This window comes from Lutra lutra, chromosome 8, assembly GCF_902655055.1.
Source record: "Lutra lutra chromosome 8, mLutLut1.2, whole genome shotgun sequence".
Taxonomy (NCBI): domain Eukaryota; kingdom Metazoa; phylum Chordata; class Mammalia; order Carnivora; family Mustelidae; genus Lutra; species Lutra lutra.
Window position 1 is genome coordinate 69,999,266 of NC_062285.1, and position 25,329 is coordinate 70,024,594.

Below are 25,329 nucleotides of genomic sequence, written 5' to 3' on the forward strand. Positions count from 1 at the left end.
GGCGGACCGCGCCTCGCACCCATCTTCCCCGCGGGGCGTCCAACCCGCCAGGTGTCTGCGCGCGGCCGGCCCCGCCCCCGCTCCCAGGCCGTGTGCGCGTGCCTGGCCGGAGCCGCGCCCCCTGCCCGGGTGGGTAGAGGTGGGGTTGCGGGGGAAATCTGGGCCTCTGCTCTCGAGGCCGTGCTCTCCCCGGCCCGGGCCTCTTACCAAGCGTCGGGGAGGCGGGGCCGGAGGCGGGGCCGGGGCAGCGGGGCGGGGCTCGCGCCAGTGCCCTGGGCTCCGCGGCAGCTTCATCCGCAGGTCTCCCAGCAGGCAAGCGGCTTCGTCGCCCCCTCCGGCCCGATGGCAGCCCCCGGCTCCCCGACTGAGTGCGGCTACATCCGGACAGTCCTGGGCCAGCAGATCTTAGGGCAGCTGGACAGCTCCAGCCTGGCTCTGCCCTCTGAGGCCAAGCTGAAGCTGGCGGGGAGCAGCAGCCGCAGCGGCCAGGCGGCCAAGAGCCTGCGGATCCAGGAGCAGGTGCAGCAGACCCTGGCCCGGAAGGGCCGCAGCTTGGTGGGCAACGGTGAGTGGAGCCCAGCCACACCCCGCAACGCCCCCATCCCACCCCTTATCCCTTTCCCTTCCTCATTCTCAGCGCCCTGTTGCTTCGACTCGCTGCTTTCTGAGGGCGCGGGACCTGGTGTTCTGCCCACCTGTTGCTCGAGGTCCCTTTGTATGACCTGCCGCGCCTCCAGACTCAGACCCACTTACTTCGGGAAAGCACTCTTCTAAAATAACCTCTTTCTCAGCTTCTTCGTATACGCATCTATATATATTTATATAAATATGAAAGATTTCAGTACAAGATTTTCACCCCTTCCTTAACAGTCTCCTTCCTCAACCCCCACCACTAGAATCGTGGACTTAATCTGGAGGGTCTGGGAGTCTATAAACACTTTGAGATTCTGTGCAGAAAACTGGTATGCTCATTTTTTCTGGAGGAGAATGCTCCTAGCTTTTATTAGATTTTTAAGAATCCATACCTCTCTATGAATTTTTTGAAAGAGAAAACCTGAAAGTACTGGCCCTCCCTTTTACAACCTGTAAATTGCGATTGTGGTGCCTCGCCCAGGTATTTCGGGGCGCTCCACCCTGTGTACGGAGAGAGTGGTTGGTCTAGGAAGTGAAAAAATTTGAGTAGGAGGCTCTGGGCCAGGGAACAACTACACCATCCCGCGGAGGAGGAAAGGGACTTTGACCCCGCCAGCAGCAGCCTTGCCCGCCTTGCTAAGGCGAGCAGACGTCCTCTGGGGCACAGCCCTGGTCTCTCCAAAAAAATTAAACTTGGAAGTGAAAGGGGTTCAAAAAACAATAGCACTATATTAGTCATTTATAGGGGAGGTGGAAGGGAAGATGGTAAACCAGCTGCGAAAATTAGAGAACATATTATCACTTTCTCCTTTACTAAAAATCAGATAATCAAAGTAGTAACTCTTTTATTAGTAGTTTGATTTATTTTCTTTATTATAAAAGCATTATAGGCTTATTACGGAAAAGAGAAGAGAAAACTAATTGAATGATTAAGTTGGGATATCTGTTTCCTGCCTTGTTGAACTCTTTCTTGAGGACCTAACTTGGGCAATGGCAAATGTAGAACCCATTAGGGAAAAAACCCAGCATACCCTGGGAGGCTATATTGTTTTCAGTTTGTGAAAGAATCCTAAAGAATCAGGCAGTCAATATTTACATACTTGAAAGGTAAAGAGAAGATATTTAGTGATCGCAGTTAATACAATTCACTACTGTGTGCCAAGAATTGAACTATGTAGTTTGCATTCATTGTATCAGTAAGTTCTCAAAAAAAAAAAAAAAAATACTTTTGTCTTAGGTGTTTTTTTGGTTTTGTTTTGTTTTTTGTTTTTTTAAAGATTTTATTTATTTATTTGACAGAGAGAGATCACAAGCAGGCAGAGATGCAGGCAGAGAGACAGGAGGAAGCAGGCTCCCTGCTGAGCAGAGAGCCTGATGCGGGACTCGATCCCAGGACTCCGAGATCATGACCTGAGCCAAAGGCAGCGGCTTAACCCACTGAGCCACCCAGGCGCCCTGTTTTAGGTGTTTTAATCTCCCATTTTACAGATGAGGAAACTAAGCAGTTAAGTTAACACTCAAGTAAGTAGAAGAATTGGTATTAAAACCACTAAGCCTGAATTTTTAAACCACTTATTAGTTATATTGTTAAGCTTTTTGGTTATTAATACAAAGTGAGATTATTATTAGACCCTGAGGTCTCCCTGGTCTCTTCTCACTTTCCTCTAAGTAAAATTGAGGTAGTTCTGTGAGTAGGGAGGTCTAGACAACACTAAACTGCCACAGTACATGGAAAAAAAGAACCTAAATTTACATTTGAGAGTGTGACAACTGAGGCTAATTTTTGATGAGTGGCGTCATTGCACCCCGTTAATCTTTGCAGATTCAGTGTTAAACTGAAATCAAACGAGGGCGTTGTGCTTGGGGGACACAGGGGATGCACATTAAATGTTATTTCTTACCCTCTGAAAATGGCTAACCAGAAGAGCAACTGGACAGCCACTATTCAATGAGTGGGGAAAATCAACATAAGGAAAGGGATCATCTTGCTGAACATCTACTGTGTGCTTAACACTGTTCTCAAATCTTCATATCTTTGCATTTCATTAAATCCTTAAAACAATTGCATAAAAAGAATGCATCAGTCTCTCAATATTTATTGGTTTCTTTGCCCCAAACACACCATGATCTGTCCTCCCTATAACATGGCAAATTCATTTTGCTTGATGACTTCAAGAACTATCAAACAAGTCTGTTCTTCATGCAGGGCACTGTGCAGGGGCTGCATTAAAGACTTGTACTTGCTTTTAGGCAAGAAGTTTAAAGTCTAAGAAGGAAACCTCTAAAAAAGTGTTATCACATAAAAAATAGCAAGCAACCCAAAGACGAGCAGCTAACACATTTTGGAGTTTAGAAGTATGAGTCAGACAACTAGCTGAAGGGAATTTTGAAAAGCTTCTTAGAGGAACTGGGATTTCATTTTATTTTATTTATTTTTATTTTTTTTTTTTTAGATTTTATTTATTTATTTATTTGACAGACAGAGATCACAAGCAGGCAGAGAGGCAGGCAGAGAGAGAGGAGGAAGCAGGCTCCCCGCTGAGCAGAGAGCCCGATGCGGGGCTCGATCCCAGGACCCTGAGATCACGACCTGAGCCGAAGGCAGCGGCTTAACCCACTGAGCCACCCAGGCGCCCCGGAACTGGGATTTTAAATCTCAAAAATTCAAAAGTACTGGAGAGGGGTTGGTGGCTGAAGGAAGACCATTCTAGGAGAGAATAGCGGGAATATTCCCTAGTTCAGAGAATGAAGTGGTAGGGACAAACGATGTCTTGGTGCTTCTGCTCTAATGCTTAGGGCAACTTCTTGAATGGTTCTGCCTACTAAGAAACAAAGTGTTTGAAATATTTTGATTACAGCAGGAGCTTCCCTGCAAGCGGAAATACACTCAGCACAGAAGTGCAAGTCAGGCAGAGAGATAAGGCCGCTAACAACACCTACTTACTCCAAAGCCTCGGCTTTCTGAGACTTAAAAAGGAAATCGGCTTCAGAGGAATTTAACATTGACGTGCCATGAAACAATTACCGAGGGTGGTTCGTGTTTGTTAATTAAAGTTCTTTGGAAAGGCCTGGGGCTTGTGATGGTTGTGAGTATTGTTTTTATTATTTCCGTATTACTATCATGTCTCTAAAGTTGGAACAGACAAGCAGTTGTTGGAGTAGGGCTGGTCTGGAAAGAGTCCTGTATCAACACAAGAAAAGTCTGGGAAGAAAGGGTCCCGGTGTTAACTGTTGTTAGTCCCAGAGCCCTGGAGAATTCTGAATTGTTGACATACCTGCAAGATTGGGGCAACAGATAATCTGCTGAAAACAGATGTGATAAATGAGGCTGATTTGTTGATAAATATCCTGCAAGGGCCTTGAATACCTCAGTGTATAGGTGGGTGGTTTTCATTGTAAATCATTGTAACCTTTGTTGCTGTTTTAAACTGCAGAGCATTTTAAAGTTGGCTGTAACTCTTGGAAGTGTTGAGTGTGAGGGGGCGTGGGTTAGAGGGCAGGGGGGTCCGAGGTGTGTAGCAGCATTGTGAAATGAGTGAGTATATTGTAGGGAATTTTAAAAATCACTTTATAAACAAAACAGAGACATTTAAGAACTGCAAGTATTAGCAAATGAAAAAGTTTAAAGTGTCCATATCCTATTTATTACACTTATTTGAAAGTACTACTATACTTAACACACAGTTCCCCCAGGTGCTTGAACAGGGAAGAAAGTCCTGTTTTAAATTGTTTTATGTAATATTTGTAAAACACAGTGAACAATATCCTAATAAAATTTGCAACTTCTTTGGAAATCCACCATAAAAACTTGAAGCATGTCATTTACTTAGTTTCCCTGGCCAAGATGTTTTGAGTATCTGTGAACAGAGGAAATTCTGGAGAAGGAACTGAAAATTGGTTAAGGAAGCAAGAAAGGTTATTGTTAATAGGTGTTATTGGGGAGAGCGGAGTGAGGGGTGGGAAAGCTGTTCGAATCCTGTATGCATTATTTGTTTGCCAAAAAGGAATTCCAGGAATGAAGCAATTCTGGGAGCAAGGTGGCTAGTCCTTCAGAAAGTGGGAGGGATCAGGAGTGGGCGGTGGGGGGGGGCAAAAGAGCCGGATGGTGGGGTGGCAGAGATGTGCCAGGCTGCTCTGAATGTAGTTATGTCACTAGCGCTACCTGATTTAATGTACCTCCATGTCTGCCTAATATTGCCCATGGGCTACTTTTTGTTTAATGTCTAGCAGATCACTTAAAGTGAGTGCAGAAAAAGTGTAGGTTTTTAGTTTAGTTTTGTGGTTTTTTTTTTTTTATAAGATTTTATTTATTTGAGAGAGAGCGTGAACATGCACAAGCAGGGGGAGCAGCAGAGGGAGAGGGAGAAGCAGGCTCCCCACTAAGCAGGGAGGCCCATCCGTCCCAGGACCTTGGGATTATGACCTGAGCCAAAGGCAGAAGCTTAACCAACTAAGCCACCCAGGTGTCCCTTGTTTTGTTTTTTAGAAATTCTTCTGATTATACTTAATAAAAGGAAATAGAGTGTTAGCAAAATATGGTTACAAAAACTATATTCCATACCCTTAGAAATAGTGAGAACACATCCTTTATGCATAAGGTCTTGAGTGAGAGTGTAGTAGAAATCTTTCAGAATTAGTGAAACTATAACAATGTTTGATTTTGATTATAAAAATTTAATGCTCTATGTGTCACAGATAAAATGCAAGACATTCCCTTCAAGAAAAGACTGTTATTTAGGTTTTTTAAGAGGCTCCTTTAATGTTATCTGTGCCCTGTGCTAGGGGTTCCAATGATGGGAACAGAGGGGAATTCATCTGACTTATGTATTCGTGGTATTGTTCACATTGGCTCATTCTTCTAAAGTGTTGTTTTGGTTATTGGCTTTAAAACTTATTTTCTCATGTGTTAAAATAAGGATATATACATATGTGCATTATTTTCAGATACAGTTAACTGATTTTATACTAAAACGGAATTTCTGGTCTGGTCAATAAAAGCTTTCTTTTTTCTTCTTTTAAAGATTTTATTTATTTGAGAGAGAGAGAGAGAGAGCTGGTGAAGTGGAGGGTCAGAGGGAGAAGCAGACTCCCTGCTGACCAGGGAACCTGATGTGGGACTGGATCCTGGGACTCCAGGATTATGACCTGAGCCAAAGGCAATCACTTAACCAACTGAGCCACCCAAGCGCCCTATTTTTTCTTTTCTAAGAAAATAAACATGTTATTGGCAACCTATCTAAGAATATAATGAAATATAACAAATATGTTGCTAGAACTTCTGGAATATATAAACCAGACTTGATTAATAAGTCCCATAAAAGATCATTTGTTTCCATCTCAGATGATATCCAAGAATTTAAAATTATACAGTTCTTAGACAAATGCTGGACTCTAACTATTTTGTGCATGTACACAAATGTATGAAGATGTAAACCAGGGGCGCCTGGGTGGCTCAGTGAGTTAAAGCCTCTGCCTTAGGCTCAGGTCATGATCCCGGGGTCCTAGGATCGAGCCCCGCATCGGGCTCTCTGTTCAGTGGAGAGCCTGCTTCCCTTCCTCTCTCTCTGCCTGCCTCTCTGCCTAATTGTGATCTCTGTCTGTCAAATAAATAAATAAAATATTTAAAAAAAAAAAAGATGTAAACCATACTTCTCCTGGGGAAGTAAACAGTAGAAGGCAGCGTTGCGAGTGGGAGTAAAAAAAAATGAGGAGAAAATCTTTGTATTAGGGTGAACCATTTTGCTTTCTTGACTTCTTATGGTAGGAATAACAGAATTTCAGATCCTGTTACAATAGAAATATTTAAAAATCTATTTTATATCTTTTGTGTAATGCATTAGTGGTGATTGGATATTGAACATAAAAAGAGTTGTTATGTTCTTAAGTGCTTAAAATGAGGTAGGGAACCCAATACGTTGTCTTAGATAGAAATGCATAATTTGAAGAAAAAAAGCCTTGAGCATTTGAAAATGCAATTTGCCATTACTATTAGAAGAATCCGCATACTTGGGGCGCCTGGGTGGCTTAGTCATTAAGCATCTGCCTTCCTCTCAGGTCATAATCCCAGGGTACTGGGATTGAGCCCCATGGGCTGGTTGCTCAGCGGGATGCCTGCTTCTCCCTCTCCCACTCCCCCTGCTTGTGTTCCCTTTCTTGCTGTGTCTGTCTCTGTCAAATAAATAAATTTTAAAAATCTTTAAGGAAAAAAGAAGAGGAATCCATATACTTATATTCTTAGAATAATCAGATTTAGGCTTAACACTGTTAATCCCATGATCAAAGTACTGAAATCTCTTGATTTCCAGGAGAAAACGTTGCTTATTGGAAGCTTAATAAATTATTCCCACTAAATCTTGAATCTCACTAATACATCCATAGGATGGGCATAAGGAGGACCACATCAGAATTATTGTATTGTTACCTTTGTCTCTGATGGAGGAAAACAAATGGGAACTTTTCTTGACAGATAATAGGAACTTATAAACCACCAAAATATTACAGGTTAATACTAAAGGCATACAGATAAGAGAATAACAATAAATATTCAGCATCCAGATGTAGAATCAACCTTGCTAAAAGGAACATATCCTGTCTACTCACTCAAGAAGAGAGAGTCTGCCTACATTAGAGGCAAAGAAATTTTTTCTCCTCTCTATATTCCCAGAATGACAGACACAGGAGAAAATATTTGAACACCTTCCATCCACACCAAGGCAAGAGCAAAGTGTAGGACTGCTGTCCTCCCATTTTGACTCCACTGTGGTGATCCACAGGATAGATGTGGGCCCGAAGCACTCCGTGCACACTGAATTGGTGTAACTGGGATATTTCAAATGGATAAGGACATATGCCTACTTAACAATGAACTTGTGAAGTGCTGATGCAGGGCTCTGCTAGAAACAGTAGTACAAATATGATTCTTTATGTCAGGATGCCTAGAAGGTAAGACAAACTCTTCCTGCTTGAATCTGGCCTCACTCCGACTCATTTCTCGCCTCACCACTGGAGTAAACTTTCTGAAGTCTCACTGCATCATTTCTTGATTTGAATTCCTTCAGTTCCTTGCTGCTGTCAACGTAGTTATTCCACTACGAGTAAAATTCTCATTCAGCATGACATTCCAAGTTCTCCATGGTGTGATGCCTGCAACTTCTCAAACTTCATCTTATCACCCCTACTCCTATGCCCCCACCAAACAAACACGTGTGACTTATCTTACTTGGTGTTCCTATTCCTGCCACCCTCATTCCTCCCTTCTCCTGGCCTGGTTAACCTCTTCTCCGCCCCCTCAAAACTCAGTAAAGTGGTGTTGGATAGACACTATCTCAGAGGGTAGAGAGAGATCTTGAATGCAAGTTAAAGACTGGAGATTTGCAAGTCACAGAAAATGTTTCAGTAAGAGAGAAATGTGAAAAATGCAGGGGATTTCTGAAAATACATCTGGAAGATTTGGTGCAAGGAGGATTTTAACGGAGAAGGGACAGCAGCTCTGAATGAGTTGGGAGGGAAGAGATTAGTCCTGGTACGTGAAAGGGAGGAGGAGGAGGAAATAATGACTTGAGACTCATTACAAAAACCTGTAGTGAATTTTTAAAAGAAAAATAATTAAGTTTGTGAGTTCTGTAAATTCAATTTTTTGACCATTGTGAGTATAATATATTTGACCATTGTGAGTATAATGTGATATTTGTCATTGCAGTTCTAAAGTCATTATCAGATATCTCAGCAAATGAGTTGGCAGGAATGCCAAAGTAAGGAGACATGTGTCAGGAATTGATAGATTTAGAAATTTCCAGGATGGATCAACGTAGGACTTCATCAGTGTGCTTAAAATCGCATATTCTATGACGACATATTCCGGCTACTCTAATGAAATGCATGCTATAGACACCTGCAGTATATGAGTCCTTTTTAATATGTATTTTTGTGGTTATCTTGAGCAGTAATTTGAGGATTATCGCCCACATGCCATAAACAGATCTATCGGAGGATAACCTGAAGCTGCTTGGGGTGGCTTCTGAAAAATAAGGCCTTCCTCGGGACACCTGGGTGGCTCAGTGGTTTAACATCTGCCTTTGGCTGGGGCCATGATCCTGGGGTCCTGGGATCGAGTCCCACATCGGGCTCCCTGCTCACCCGGGAGCCTGCTTCTCCCTTTCCTTCTGGTGCTCCCCCTGCTTGTGCTCTCTCTGTGTCTGTCTCTCTCTGTGTAAAAAATAAAATCTATTTTAAAGAATTGGGGAAAAAAATGAAAATAAGGGCTTCCAGTGGCTGACTGGTATCTGGTGTGAGGGAGAGTAGCCCCAGACTAGTTGCACAGTGGTACATGGCACGTGTGGCCCATCGTGTGAGGAGAGTTGTTCTGTCCCCGGCATATCCCTTCCCACTATTTCCCCAGTTCCAATTCCTGGAATATCAGCTTTGTAAGAAAGTCCCAGCTCGGCCTTTCCAACCATATACCCAATATACCACTTTGTTTCTCATAGTCAATGACGTAAGTTGTGTTACCTGATCACAATAAGCAGCATTGCACAGTTTTTGTTATTTTTTTCAATCAGCAAGAGCATGAATAGACTTCGACCTACTTTGAAATATATCTTTGCCATGGTCTTTAAACCAAATTTCATTCATTTTCCAGCCTCAGCAAGTACTCACCTGATTTCTACACCTATACATGCTGTAGAATTGTGGTTTCCACAAATATCTGGTCATTTTTCTTAGAAAGTAAGAACAGAAGTTAAAAGATAAAAGAGATTGTTGTTGTTGTTGTTGTTTTTAATGTAAATCCAGGGAAATAAACCTTGTGTCATAGACACACACAGGCAAAGAAAAATCCTTCACTTGTTCCTGATTCCTGAGTCCTATTGTACGGTTCTTAAACGGGTCCTAATGTAATTCATGTTTTAAGCTCCCACTGTTGTTAGTAAATGACTTTAAGGAGCCATTTAAATATGAATTTCCCTATACAGATTTCTTCCAGTAGGTTTCAAAACGGATTCCCTTTCTCACCTGCAATAACATACCCCCAATTTTACTCTTAAGGAAGTAGTTAAATCTTCTTAAGGTATGTGAAGAAAGAGAACTACCATTCCCAGAGGTTGCTGCAGAAAGGCCAAATCAAAGAAGATGATAGCTCTTAGACTTCTGGGCTCTCTTCCCACCAAAAGACCATTGTTAGCCGACACTGTGAAGGCAACGTCTTGTGACCGGCCCCACAATGAAGTGTAGCATTTAAATCAATATCAGCAGTGAATGCCTGCTGATGTCTATGTATACATCTAACCATACCTGTTTTCATGGGAATTTCTTCTCTTTCCAGCTCTACAAATTCTCATCTTAGAGCCTAGGGAGAACCAAATCAGTTTTTTAACCATTCCCAGAAAGTACTAGAAGCTTGAGAGAATTTTTTTTTTTTTAATTTGAATGCTATTCTAATAGAAGCAAGTTATATAAAGGTTTTGTTTGCTTGTTTAGTGGTTCTCAATCATCTATTTACCATAAGGGCAGCTGTAGTTGATTTTTTAAAACATGCTCAGATATAGCTAAGAGTCACAGAGGCTTGTCAGTTTGATTTTATAAGCGTATTAAATTTAACCAATTAGGTAATAAATCTGCTCACAAAACCCCCAAACAAACAAACAAACAAACAAAAAAACTGATTATGGAAGTCAGTTTATTTTTAATCCTAACCATAATCCATTTTTTTGGACAATACTGGCATACATAACCAGAAACCAAGATATTTTACCCCTAACAGCTACTTAGGGAGTCCTATCATTCAGATTCACGTTCGGACCAGGAAAGAGAGAAAATTACATTATCCTGTAAGTTCTACACCTTTGCAGTCTTCTGAACAGTTTGGAATCCTTCCACCATCACAATCCACTCCCATCACCCCACCCCTGCTCTATCATTGCTTTTTATTTGAGAAGGTGGAGTTTAAAGTTGTTCTGTAACTACAGTCTTCATTTCTCTTATAAAATGTCTCTGGCATTCTTAGAAAGGTATGGGTAATATTGCCCAAGTAATATTAATTTGAAATAGTTCCTATAAATCCCCACCTTCTTTAGGAGACACAAGAAGCACATTTGCACACTGTGTAAATGAAATGAATGGCTGGAAAAACCACAGTCCTGCCGTTGTGATCCTCAGTAGCTGGGTCAATCACAAATAACCAGAGAAAGTTAAATTAAAGATCACTGGTAAATTTACCAGAATAAAAATTCTGCAGTAAAACACAGTGTAAATTAAAGCATGCACTCTAGTTTATCCCTCTTTTTTGAACAGATTACTTCATGAGAAAGGGTAAAAAACGAATTTTCATAACCCAAATTCTAAAAAACAGTATCTCATTTTTGCATATAGCTTTACAGTTTTTTTTAAAATATTTATTCATTTATTTGACAGCGATCACAAGGAGGCAGAGAGGCAGGCAGAGAGAGGAGGAAGCAGGCCCCCTGCTGAGCAGAGAGCCTGACATATAGCTTTACAGTTTTAAAAGCATTTGAATATATGCTTTCTCAGGTAAACCTCTCTCAGCAACTCTGTTAGTAACTAGAATTATGGGAAACTGAGGCATATAAGTGATTTGTCTAGGCACACGGAAAGTAGTGTAGTAGAGGCTCCAGGCCAAGTCCACAGATTTCTTCTGTTTAGGAAGAAACCTGCCTCATTTTGTGATGTGAACAACTTCTTTGAAATATAATGATACTCTAATTTTCCATGTTAGAAAGTCTGAATTTTCATATTGGTTTATTTAAAGCAGGTTGTGCCTGTAAATGTGCTATGCTTATTTTCGTTTGCTTTCTTTTTCTGTTTTTGAAGAAGGGCATGGCTGAGTTATTACATATGTTTAGTTATTATTTATTTATTCCTCTGAACAGAAAATGACTTGTCTTAAATTGTCTTAAAGATATGTTTCCATCCTGATATATATATAATTAAATTAAATTAATTATTATTAATTATATAATTATATAAAATTATATTATTTAATATATATATATTTTAAAATTCCACCCAGTTCAAAATTTCTTTAAAATATTAGAATACAAGGGCACCTGGGTGGCTTAGTCAGTTAAGTGTCTCCCTTTGGCTTAGGTCATGATCTCAGGGTCCTGGGATCAAGCCCCACATCAGGCTCTCTGCTCAGTGGGGAGTCAGCTTCTCCCTCTCCCTCTGTCCTCCCCCGCCCCCAAATAAATAAAATCTCTAAAAACATAAAATCTTAGAATACAGCTGCTAAGAATAAGCTGCTTAGAATACAGCTGCTAATTCATCTTTAAGCCACTATACTGACAGCAAATTCATGACTGCTGGGCAAATCAGTATGCATTGCTTGTTGTTTGAGACTGGCCTTTTAACCAGTGAAACCTGCAAGCTAAGTACCAGGAGGTACAGGCTTTGCCGCACAGGAAGAGAGTCTGTGATTTAAAGATCCAAGCTTATTTTATTCCTTGTTCCCAACTGTGTTGTAGTTATTTTGGGAACCAGTAAACTGGTCTCAATTCATTCATCTGAAAACTGAGGGATAAATTTCCTTATAAGGACTTATGTCAGCAAATAAAAAATTAATAGTTACAGAGTATTTGGAGTTGCCCAGATGAAGATTCTAGAGGAAAGAGAATGATTGCTTTTGGTTTTCCAATCAAAACCTGTGATAATGATCCCACCAGAGCTTTGGTAAATGGCAGTTCCAGAAAGATTACATTGCAGTCAAATAGCAGAGACCAGTGGAAATGAGGAACCCAGAATTCAAACATGATGCAAAATTGCTTTGCAATCTAAAGCAAGTAATTAAGTTTCCCTGTTTATAAAGGAGATGATAGGAGCTGGCTCTGCATCACAGAATATTGGAAAGAAACATATAAAATAATTGAACTCCTTAAAGAAAAGTAATATTGAGATACAAGGAGTTCATGTAAGTTGCTTTAAAAAGCCTTACAGCCCCCAGCAACAATATGAATTAAACATTTTACTTCAATAAGCCTGATTATAAAACTCACTGATGAGCTATTTTGATAAGATACGTTGTTTAGCTGGATCTTTTCCAAAGATTCTTACACATTTAGAAAATCCTTGCAGGAATCTCAGCTTCAAAATGGAAGTAGTCCCCTATTAACTGTCCCTGAATGTCTGCGGTGAAAGTAGGGGAGGGGTAGTCCTTAATACTGCTGGTGATGATGGGCTAGAGGGACCCAGGAAAAAAAATTGCATGGTTTTTAAACTGTGCCCTTACAGCGCCTGGGTGGCTCAGTGGGTTAAAGCCTCTGCCTTCGGCTCAGCTCATGATCCCAGAGTCCTGGGATCGAGCCCCACATTGGGCTCTCTGCTCAGCAGGGAGCCTGCTTCCTCCTCTCTCTCTCTCTCTCTCTCTCTCTCTTTCTCTGCCTACTTGTGATCTCTATCAAATAAATAAATAAAATCTTAAAAAAAAAAACAAAACAACTATGCCCTTACATCATCAGCCTTGAAACCGGAATTAATAGTTCTAGCTACCGTCCACATATGTTATTAGTATTTTTCCATTCTAGATTGTCCCTGACTCATATATTCAGTTTTCATATAATCTAAAATTCTGAAATGACTCTTTTTGAGACACGGTAAATTTGATTTCTACACCTCCAGTGCTGAGAGCACCCTCGTCCCTGACCCTTCAGTATGAGAGCCAGGATGTCCCCTAGCCCTGCCCAGCTAGCCTCATTTTCTCCACCAGGAGGTGTGGCCTGCTGCTCTGCTTTTCTGATAGCCTGGGGTGAGGAGTCTGGGTGACGGAAGGATGGAAAGGATCAGAAGGATCACTGAGAGCAGAGCTGGGGCAGCCTCAACCAGCCTTTAGCCGGAGCCCCAGGCGGACATGGAGATTTGAATCTTTAAGGCATTGCAGCCTTTGTTCTGGGGTTGTAAAGAATTCCTTTCCCTCATTCCGTGTCATTCCGTGTGGAGGTTCTCTGTCATTGAGGTTAAAACATAGGGCTACCTGACATTTTGCCTGCCCTTATGGAGAAATCAGGCCCCTGTAAAAACAGGAGGTACCTGGCTTACCTCAACTTCCCTGGTCTATAGAAAGGTTACAGTTACAAGCCTACCTACCTCCAGGACCCTTTGAGGCCCGAAGCTGTTTACCAGCCATGTTGTATGGCTTCAGGAAATAAGACACATGTACAAACATAATTTGGGTGGATTCATACTTTTTAGTCCTCTGGCAACAATCATCCCCCCTCCCCCTCAAAATATGTGGTTCTGTAAAAAAAAAAAAAGTGAATCTATTGTTAGCCTTTGAAATTTTGACTTTTTACAGTCTTGCTGGGAGAGTATGTCGGTATATTCCAATTGTGTTGGAAAGGGACGCCTGTGTTGTTCTATTCTCCACATCCTTCACAAGTCTGAAACCTAGGAGAGTTCATTGAGTATTTTTCCCTCTGATTTTTAAAAGAAAAAGAAATTTTGATTAAAGTCAGGGAACCAGAAATTACCTAGGTTTTAGAAATCTGTGATTATTATTATTATTTTTTTTAAGATTTCATTTATCTACCTGAGAGAGAGGGAGAGAGAGAGAGCCTGAGCAGGGGTGGGGAGCAGAGGGAGAGGGAAAAGCAGACACCCCACTGAGCAGGGAGCCCGATGTGCTCAATCCCAAGACTCCAGGATTATGACCTGAGCCAAAGGCAGACACCCAACTGACTAAGCCACCCAGGTACCCTGAGATCTGTGATTATTTTGATTAGGTTTTGTTTTGTTTTTGGTAAGGCGGTGGGAGATTATAAAAGAAGAACAAACAGAAAGCTGAGAGAAGGGTAAAAAAGTCGAAGAGGGTCACAACACTGTCTCCTACCACCCCTCTCCTCAAAAAGAACTGTTTTAAGAGACATGCATCCTTTGAGAGTCCCTGTAGACCCACAGAGCTGAGCAGGAAACACTGCCTCCTACTCAGTGTTTGTAGGGGAGTGGGCTGGATTAGACCACCAGACTAAGATCGAGGCTGGTTCCACAAAAGCACTCATTCGTAGTGCAGAGAATGGTTTCATCCCCTGCCTAACTCACGGTGCCAAGTACCTCAACCCCAGGCTTGGCCCCTTTCAAGTGGATGTTTTCTTTGACTGTACTGACCCACCTTGCTGTTTTTACAGGCTGTCTTATCTACTAGTATTGAGTCACGATTCTGTTTGTCACCATTATATTTATGCACCTATACCCTTCTCAGGAAACTTCAGAATTTCCATCCCAGAAATAGAGTTCTCTTTCCTCCGACTTAAGAAACGGAATGTTTTGTGTTTTGTGTTTTTTTAAAGATTTTTATTTATTTATTTGACAGACAGAGATCTCAAATAGACCGAGAGGCAAGCAGAGAGAGAGAGGGGTAAGCAGGCTCCCTGCTGAGCAGAAAGCCCGATGCAGTCCCTGGGATGACGACCTGAGCAGAAGGCAGAGGCTTTAATCCACTGAGCCATCCAGGAGCCCCAAGAAACGGAATGTTTATGCAATGGACCACCTGAGCCAATAAATGACTCCCAAATTCCTCAGTTTCATAGCAAACATTTTTGGATCTTTGGGGTTTGTTATTGTTGTTGTTTTTAAAAGATTTTATTTATTTATTTGAGAGAGAGAGAGAGAGAGACAGAGATAGCGAGAGAGAAAAGAGCAGGGAGGAGAGGGAGAACCAGGCTCTCTGCTGAGCAGGGAGCTGGATGTGGGACTCAAGCTTAGGACCCTGGGATCATGACCTGAGCTAAAGGCAGACACTTAGCCCACTGAGCCACCCAGGTGCCCCCATTTTTGGATCTTTGTGAAAACTGTCTCTCTTCATTCTTCCTTTTTCTTACAAAAAAACTTAACTAGTATTTTTAAAAATACGTTTTTATTCTTAATTCAACTTTTATTTTGAAATCTCATAAAGAATGTTGTGATAACATTTGGTCATTTCCCATATCCAAGGGTGATGTTAAGCATTTAAAAACACTAATATAAACCTGATACTTGTTATTGGTCTTAATTACTTAAATCCGTTATGTAATCTTTAACTACTGATTGGCCCACTTAATATTTTACTATATGCTTGATTGCAGGAAATCTTCACAGAACCAGCAGTGTTCCTGAGTATGTCTATAACCTACACTTGGTTGAAAGTGACTATGCTGGTCGGCGTTCACCTGGTATTAAAACCTATGACATGCTAAAGGTAGGATACCAAGGAATAACCCTAGTTATCAGATTACCATGAAAACATTTTTAAACTTTCATAGCTTTTTAAAAATTTTGTATATCTTAATTTTTTTACCTTTTTTTTTTTTTTAAGTAAGCTCTGTGTCTAACATGGGGCTTGAACTCATGACCCTGAGATCAAGAGTCACATGCTCCACCAACTGAGTGAGCCAGGCGCCCCTTCCATAGATTATTTTTTAATGTTTACCTTTCTCAAATATTGCCATTCCCTAAACTAATTATATGAAGATTGATGTTGTGTGGACACCAGGGAAAACTTGGGACTTTATTTTTTTTTTAAGATTTATTTATTGAGAGAGAGAGGGGAAGAGGAAACACAAATAGGGGAGGGAAGGAGAAGCAGGCTCCTCGCTGAGCAAAGATCCTGATGTGGGGCTCAATTCCAGGACCCTGGGATCATGACCTGAGCTGAAAGCAGATGCTTAACTGACTGAACCACCCAGGCACTCCAAAACTGGGAACTTTAAATAGTATCAAATCCTGGTACAAACAACTAGTCAACCCTTTTTTTTTTTTTTTTTTTTTTAAGAAAAGTGGCCAACATCTTCATGTGAGACAGAGAAATGGACACCTTATGTAATAGTCCTGGATCCTTGGTCTTTAACAAAGATGAAAACTGACTTATGCCACATTTAAACTTTGTTTCTCTGCAGACAGGCACCACTGCCACTTATGAAAGTCGCTGGGGGAGAGGAACAGCACAGTACAGTTCACAGAAGTCAGTGGAAGAAAGATCCTTGAGGCAGCCTCTGAGGAGACTTGAGATTTCTCCAGACAGCAGCCCTGAGAGGATTCATTACTCACACAGTGATTACCAGTATGGCCAGAGAAGTCAGGCTGGGCACACTTTGTGGCACCAAGACAGCAGGAGATCCACCCTCCTTCTGCCACCTCGATATGCTCGCTCAGAAATCGTTGGTTTCAGTCCCTCCGGGGCCATGAGCAGACATCGCCACTATGACACCTACCACAGACAGCACCAGTATGGGTCTGTGAGTGACACCGTGTTCGACAATGCCCCTGTCAACTCAGTGGTGCTCACGTACCCCAGGCCCGGGACCAGTCACAGCATGGGAAACCTCTTGGAGAAAGAGAACTATCTGACGTCGGGGCCTGTCCCTGGGCACCTCCGGCCACTGGCGCCCCTGCAGGTGGTCAATCAGAATAGGGCCCCTCACTCCTGGCACCAGAGCTCCTTCCGCAGCACCCACAAGGTGAGGGAAGCCGGGCCCAGTGTCACTGTGGATGCAGGGGGGAGGAGGACGCACATGACGGCCGGCCAAGTGGCAGCAGCTGGAAATGGGAACCTGCTCCTGGACAGAAGCACTTTCACCGACTCCCAGCTCGGGTGAGTCCCTTCTCGGTCAGCGGGACGGCCTGTGCCAGCACATTCTGTTCCCACAGCCCTTCAGGGTGAGCTGGCACTTCTGGGGCTGCCGAGAAAGGCTTCTAGAGAGAAGCGATGAAAACAGTGACTTCTCAGGCAGCTGCCTAATTGACAGATTAGCCTATTTCCCTCAGGGACAGGGGCCAAGCTACCTGCTCCTATGGCAGCTTTGTGGGGAAATGTGACATTGAGTCCATATGTTCCAAATTAGATACTGGCTGAAGGCATGGCCACCCCTTGGCTGTGTGAGAATCTGCTCTGAATGAGTGCTTACTCTAATGTAGACCAAGAAATGGTTAATTGCATGCATTGTCTCAATCATTCCTTGAACTAAAGGAAGGTAAAAAGGAAAAAATGCGTATAGCTGGTGCTAAGAGTGAACTTCATCTGCTATTTTGATAACTACTGTTGTAAAACAATGGAGAGCTGGAGACCTAAGTAAGCAAAGGCAGCTTAATCCCCAGGTGTCGCTTTCCCTCCTTTGATGCCTGACGCTTTTACTTTTTGATGCTAGCAGCAGTGATTTGGAGAGAATTTTTTTGGCAGTACTGAATAATTAAAGTAACCAGATTCTTGAAGTCCTTCTTTTGCCTCTCATATTGACTTCCTGGCATGACCAATCTGATCTTTAGAACCTAAGTTTTACTCTGCTTTTGTTTTTTTTTTTTTTAAGATTTTATTTATTTATTTGACAGAGAGATCACGAGTAGGCAGAGAGAGAGAGGAGGAAGCAGGCTCCCTGCCTAACAGAGAGCCCAACGCAGGGCTCGAACCCAGGACCCTGAGATCATGACCTGAGCCACAGGCAGAGGCTTTAACCCACTGAGCTACCCAGGCGCCCCAGTCTTACTCAGGTTTAATGCTGGAGTACAAATTTCATGAACTGAGGAAGTTACTACGAGAAAGGTTGAGAAATTGATTATTAAATCAGTAACTCCAGAAATAATGATGTAGTATTGTTATGGTAAAACATTAAATACATGACTTTTGTTTTATTTCTAAAGTTGCTTAATGGAAGTTGTTACCACTTATCATCCCTTTAAGTGACTTTGTGCTGTCTGCTCATTGATTGCTCAGACACTGGTGATTAAAGATGTTAGGATCATCTAATCTTGAAGCAGGAAATTTTTAAAGATTTGTTTATTTGAGTGAGAGAAAGAGGGGGCATCCAGGCGGTGGGAGGGAGGATAGGGGCAGAGGGAGAGGGAAAGGGAGAGAGAATCTCAAACAGACTTCCTGGTGAGCACAGAGCCTGATTGGGATCGGGGGTGGGATAGGGCTTGACCTCACAAACCTGAGGTCACCACCTGAGCTGATATCAGGAGTCAGATGCTTAACTGACTGAGCCACTGAGGTACTCCAGGAAATAGTTTTTATAAAACAAAACTGAGCCTGAGACTTCTCACATTTCTTATAGAATGCAGATCTTTGTCACTGTGGACGTACTTATAAAGAAGAAAATGCATGAGGTCATTATTTATGGAAGAAGGCCTTTAAGTGGATAATTTAAAATTTATTAAACGCCTGCTACATTCTAGGATTTGTGCTTGGCACGATTTTCACAAAGTGATTTTAGCAGTAATGGAACTCTGATGCCACATCCTCTGGCAACTGGCATTCTTCTCTTCCTCCATCTCTGTGCCCCCGTGCTTCTTGAAGCACCCTCCCACTCCCCAGTCTCTCATCACTCTGCCGTACTTTGGCTTCCATCCCCACCATTTTGTGGAAGTGTTGTCCTCACAAATGGACCGATGACTGCCTTTTTGCTACATCCGAAGCAGATATTTATTCCGTCCTCATGTTACTCAGCCTTTGGACAGATTTGACAGCACTGTCTGTGAAGTTCTCTCTTCTCTCGGTTTCCAGGGCACCAGCCTCTTCTGGTTTTCCACTCCCCTCTCGAGCTGTGTCTCAGTCTTCTCCGTGTGCTCCTTTTCTGCATGCTCAGAGAGGTCGCCTTCGGTAATCCTTCTCCAAGTCTGGGCACTCTTTCAAGAAGGCCCGTTTACTACACTCATCTTCGTGATTCCCTAAGTTTTTTCTTCAGAACTGTCCTCTATCCTGAACTCTATCGAGATCTGCATATATTTCTAGCAACCTCCTGGGCATCCCCAACTCAGTATATCAAAACCTAAATGTATTAGCTCCCCCCTACTGTCTACTCCTAACCATCTCCTCGAACTGAAGTCCTGCCCCTTACAAACCTGTAAGTTATGCTTATTTTCAACCCTCCAGAGTCCCACATTGTATCGCAACCTCCCCAACGGGCCTTAACTTTTTACCCCTCTGTCCATCTCCATTGCACACATCTCTGTACCTCTGGTCTTGCTCAGTCAGAACTGTCCTCTGACCATTAGAATGATCTTACCAAATCTGATTCTTTCTCTGCCTCGATTGTAACCTTTCCATAATTCCACCAAGTTTTTGTACTTTCTAGGATGGCACACATGGCCCAAGCCCGCGTTTTCACCTCTGCTTATCACTCCAATCCTACTCCCCTCCACCCTTTCTCACCACCGTCTCCCCACACCCCTACACAAACAGACCACTTGGAACCTCTTCACTTAATAGATATTCATTCGTGTATTTCCTTTCTCCCTTCCTTCTTCCTTTCTCCCTTCCTTTTTTCCATCTATCTATATCCATCTGTCTCTGTCTGTCTGTCTCTCATTATCCCCAGTAGCTCTGATTTTGCCTGGCTCCTTATGGTTCTGGGTGTAACTCAGATCCTGCCTATTTCCTGATCACTCCCCTTGTAATCTGGGTGCCCCAGATAGCAGCACTGTGTGGGTGCAGAATAATACATTGTGGTTATTCATTTCATACAGCTTTTCCTCTAGACTTTGAACTTCTTGAGAATGTCTTATATTTGTATTCTCAGTACCCTAAAACAGAGGCAGACCCATTATAGGCACTAAATAAGTGCATGGTGAGAGAATGAAAGAAGGAAGGAAGAAATGAAACATAAAATCTGTATTTTTTTGCCATTTAAGTTCTTTTCTTGCTTACATTCTAGAAGAAGTATTAACTATGCTATTTTTGGGTTATTGTTTTAATGGACAGGGCAGATTTTATTAGACTAAATTATCAAAGAATAGAAGGAACACCTGAGGGTCAAGAAATTTGAAATAAAGGGTAAGAAATCTATTCTTGACGATTCCCAGAGTTGCTATACTAAAGACCAGAATTCATAAAAATGAACTCTTCTTGAAAATTTTCTCTCTGTGTAAAAAGAAAAGAGGGTATTTCCAATAATAGGGAAGTAAGTCCTCAAGGTGGCATCTCTGCCTGACGCCTGTGTGTATGGTGTCTGCGTCTCTTCCTTCTAAGGTGTGCCCCGTGGCAGTTCGGCTCCCAGGGCCGTCTCCTGAGAGTCCTGGCTCTAGGACCCCATGTTCTCCTTTGCCCTGCATTCTCTCCCACATCAAACCTTTCAAACCTATCTAGTCCCTGTTTTTGAAATCTACTTTTTTTTTTTTTTAAATGTCTGGTGAAAGTCCTACATATAAAGAAGAGTTCTTTCATGTATGTGGAACATTCCTACAGAGTAGGCAGGTACAATTATAAACCTACATAATAACACAAGGTATAATGGATCTTTCTTTCCAAAAGAAGAATGGCTGGTCAGACAGTTACTAAGGCAGCTGAAAACCAAGACATTGGAGTGAAAAGAGATTCAATATCTGCTCTAAATCAGATTGGTGAAAAAGGTTTAAGAAATTACCAAGTGAAATGTTTCAGATCTGTTTTTCTAAAAATATGATTTTTGTATCTGTTGGGGAGTGGTGGTTCAGCAAATGCATGTCAGACTCCTCCAGTGTACCTAGCACTGTAAGAGATAGAAAATGGAATGGACTATATGAAGGTCTAGGACAGGATCGGTGCAAAAGAAAGACACATCATCAGGTGCTAGCTTATGGGAATTCAGAGAACAAAAGAGCATTGTGCTCTAAGATTAGTAGATGGAGCCTGTGGAGAGAGAGGTTCGATCCCTAGTAGGATTACCAGTCAAGTTCATGATAATAGAGCAGCACAGAGCAGAAAAAAACCTTCCATATCCTCTTAATTACCAATGTCTTTAAGTTCTTTGATTCTTCAGGTATCTTTCAACTGTATCTTATTTTCCATTTCCATTTTTATTCGCCCAGTTCAAGGCTTTATTGCCTCAGCTAAGACTCTTCTATTCCCCTCAAAACAGTCTCAAGGAACACATACCCACACCAAGCACATTCCCAAAGCAGTACTTTCATCACACTTAAACTTTGTGATGGGGCGGAATTTGTATTTCCTGAGCATCTGACATCACCCAGGAGCTTTCCATTCATCATGTCACATTGGTTAGGCCCTCCGAGGTGTAGCCCTATTAATGTATGTAATATCTGGGAACCAGCCTGGGGCAGGGCTGCATTGTTAGTCAGCAAGAATGGCAGTTGCTGAAGGATTGCACAGACAAAAAAGTACCATGTTTTTATTTTTTTTCCTATATCATCTCCTATTCTGACCAAAGATATTTTACACTGCTTCCTCTTGAATTTTTCACTTACATTGAAATCATTTTATATTATCTTAAATGGTTAAAAAAGACTCAGTTCTGGAGAATGTGTTCGGGCAATAATGGGGCCCAGGGCAGAGTCTCCCCCTACTCTCCACCCCCACCCACCTCCCAGCGCCATCTCACAAGTCTCATTTCCACAGGCTTCCAGAAGTGTTTTGTGATTGAGTGGAAAGGGAAGTAGGAAAGAGGGAGGAAGAGAAAGAGAGAGGGAAGGAGGGGAGGAATGAGGATAGAGGAGGAAATTCAGAAAAGATCTAGCTGGGGATGGGGACACAGGAAAGATTTCAGAGCTGTGGATATTGGAACTGAGTCATGAAGAATGGATAAGAACGAGGTAGAACGATGGGCTTTCTAGAAAAATCAGAGCAGCTTGTGAGAAGGCACACAGTGTTTAGAGAAGGAAGAAAGCTCAATGTGGTTGGCGGATGGGGCAGACAGAGCAGGGAAGGGAGGGGTGAAGGTGGCACGGAGATGGAGCTAGACTGAGATCAGAATGTAGGCCATGTTACAGAGCTGGACTTCAGGGACGGCGAACACAGAATCGACACCCTCACAGCTGTAGCAGACCTTCTTCAAGAGGAAGTCTTCCTTCAGGGTGAGAGTTGTTTTTAATGATAAAGTGAAGTAGCACTGGGTTGACGAGCCGTGATGCAGAGCTCTTTGTGAATCACGGTCAGGGGAATAAAGGATTAGAGTAATGGAATTATTTGTGGCCATTACAGTGTTGGGAAATGCAAACTTCCCTGAGACATATGTGACTTATGAAGTGGATTAGAGGCTTACTCTTTAAAAAAAAAAAAAACAAAAAGAAACCAAAAAAACCTGCATCTAACAGAAGGCTATTATTCTCATAAGTGATCCTTCATCAGTTAAAACACGTGTAGCGTTCGAGGGTGTAAACACTTAAAATTCCCACGAGATGGAGAGTGTTAGAGTTTTGATGTTTCTGTAAAGGCATTGGAATCCATGCATGTAGAATATTTCCATCTCTTTTTTATTTATTTTTTAAAAAACTATTAATATATTTGAGAGAGAGAGAGAGCACGCACAAGTAGGGGGAGGGGTGGGAGGAGAGGGAGGTGCAGACTCCCTGCTGAATCCGGAGCCCAACACGTGACTTGTGACTTGTCCCAGGACCCTGAGATCATGACCTGAGCTGAAGGCAGACCCTTAACCGCTTAACCGACTGAGCTACCCAGGCGCCCCTTCATCTCTCTCTCTTTTTTTTTAAGATTTTATTTAATTGTCAGAGAGAGAGAGAGAGATCACAAGTAGAGAGAGGGAGAGGAGGAAGCAGGCTCCCTGCCTAGCAGAGAGCCTGATGTGGGACTCGATCCCAGGACCCTGAGCTGAAGGCAGAGGCTTAACCCACTGAGCCACCCAGGTAGCCCCCCTTCATCTCTTTTAAAAGCTGTGTTTATAGTAAATAAAAATGACTCAAATAGTAATAGCCTACATTTTTTACCCATTAAGTTGATTCCTGAGGCACAACTTTAAAACAGGAGATCATTATATAATTCTCAGTACAGGTGCCCCAACTGTTCTGCTTCATTCTTAATACCTTCATACTCATGAGGTGACACTGGTGTGTCTGAACATGTGTATTGGAAGCACTGGGTATTGGTTTTTAGTCCTGGGTCCCATTACTCTTACCTTCTCACCTGTGTCACATCCACCACACCCAAACGCACCATACAACCTACACATACATAAACTCCTATCTACACATGGATTAGTGAGTTAGCCGGCTATAAGAGGGAATTTATAAGCATACGTCAAAGGTATGGTGGGTTAGTTTCCAGACGGCCAAGGTAGAGTGAATATTGTAGTAAAGTGGGTCTAATATGGATGTTTTGTTTTCCCAGTGGACATAAAAGTTCTGCTTACACTGTAATCTATTAAATATACAATCGCATTATGTCTAAAACAACAATGTACATACCTTAATTTAAAAATACTTTATTGCTAAAAAATGCTAACCATCATCTGAGCATTCTGAGAGCGGTTATCTTTTTCCTGGTGGAGGGTCTTACCTCATTGTTCATGGCTGCTGACTGATGGGAGTGGTGGTTGCTGAAGGTTGTGGGGTGTGGCAGTTTCTTAAAATAAGACAATGAAGTTTGCCCTATTGATGGACTTTTCCTTTCATGAATGATTTCGGTTTAGCATGTGACGCTGTTTGATATAGCATTTTACCCACAGGAGAACTTCTTTCAGGTTTGGAAGCAATTCTCCCAAACCCTGCGGCTTCTTTATCAACCGAGTTGATATAATATTCCAACCCCTTTGTTGTCATTTTTACAATCTTCACAGCCTCTTCACCAGCAATAGATTCCATCTCGAGGAACCATTTTCTTTGCTCATCCATATGAAGCAACTGCTCTTGCATTAAAGTTTTATCAGGAGACTGCAGCAATTCAGTCCCAGCTTAAGGCTCCCCTTCCAATTCTCGCTCTCTGGCTGTTCCCACCACAGCTGCAGCTGCTTCCTCTACTGAAGTCCTGAACCCCTCAACGTCATCCATGAGGGCTGAAATCAACTTTTTCCCACCTTCTGTTAATGTTGATATTTGACCTCTTCCTTGTCAATCAGGATGCTCTTTATTTTAGTTTAGTTTAGTTTTATTAATTTACGTAATCTCTACACCCAACGTGAGGGTCAAACTCGTGATCCCGAGATCAAGAGTCGCTTGCTCTTTCAACTGAGCCAGCCAGGCATGTTGAATCAGCACTGCTATTGTGTGGCACCCAGAATGGTGAATCCTTTCTAGAAGTTTTTCAATTCACTTTGCCCAAATCCATCAGAGGAATTACTATCTAAGGAAGCTATAGCCTTGTGCAATGTATTTTTTTTAAATTTTTTTAAATTGAGTGTGTGTAGTCAATGCACAATGTTACATTATTTTCAGGTATATAACATATTGATTCCACAAGTTTATGCATTATGCTATGCTCATCTCAAGTGTAGCTGCCATCTGTCACCATACAACGCTATTACAGTATCATCGACTATACTTATGCTGTGCCTTTTATTACTGACTTATAAAAACTGTAAATCGCTTCATGAATTTGCATGTTGTCCTTGCACAGAGGCCATGCTAATCTCTGTGTGGTTCCAATTTTAGTACATGTACAGCCAAAGCAATGTATTTCTTAAATAGTAAGACTTGAAAGTCAGAATTACTCATTGATCCATGGGCTACAGAATGGATATTGCGATAGTAAGCCTAAGAACAACTTTGATTTCGTCGTATGTCTCCATCTGATTTCTTGGTGAGCAGGTGCACTGTCAACGAACAGTAATATTTTGATAGGTATCTTTTTCTTCCAAGGAGTGGGTCTCAACACTGGGCTAAATATTCAGTAAACCATGTTGCAAACAAATGTGCTGTCATCCAGGAGGGTTTGTTGTTCCCTCGATAGAGCACAGGCAAAGTAGATTTAGCATAATTCTTAAGAGCCCTAGGGTTTTGGAAATGGTCAGTGAGCATTGGCGTCAACTTAGAGTCCCAGCTGCAATAATCCCTAACAAA

General features: G+C 42.1%; 1 protein-coding gene and 1 non-coding gene across 2 annotated transcripts in view; one reads left to right on the forward strand and one right to left on the reverse strand.

Moving 5' to 3' along the window:
* Positions 1-252: 252 nt before the first annotated feature.
* Positions 253-25,329, forward strand: part of PKP2 (plakophilin 2) — a 94,892-nt gene continuing 69,815 nt past the window's right edge. The window contains exons 1-3 of the mRNA XM_047741119.1: positions 253-565; positions 15,699-15,811; positions 16,509-17,203. Coding sequence (XP_047597075.1) covers positions 343-565; positions 15,699-15,811; positions 16,509-17,203 — 1,031 coding nt within the window. The 5' untranslated portion in view covers positions 253-342. The remainder of the gene's footprint in view (positions 566-15,698; positions 15,812-16,508; positions 17,204-25,329) is intronic.
* Positions 24,842-24,946, reverse strand: LOC125108092 (U6 spliceosomal RNA). The gene has a single exon (XR_007129779.1). It is a non-coding gene; the product is annotated as a U6 spliceosomal RNA (small nuclear RNA).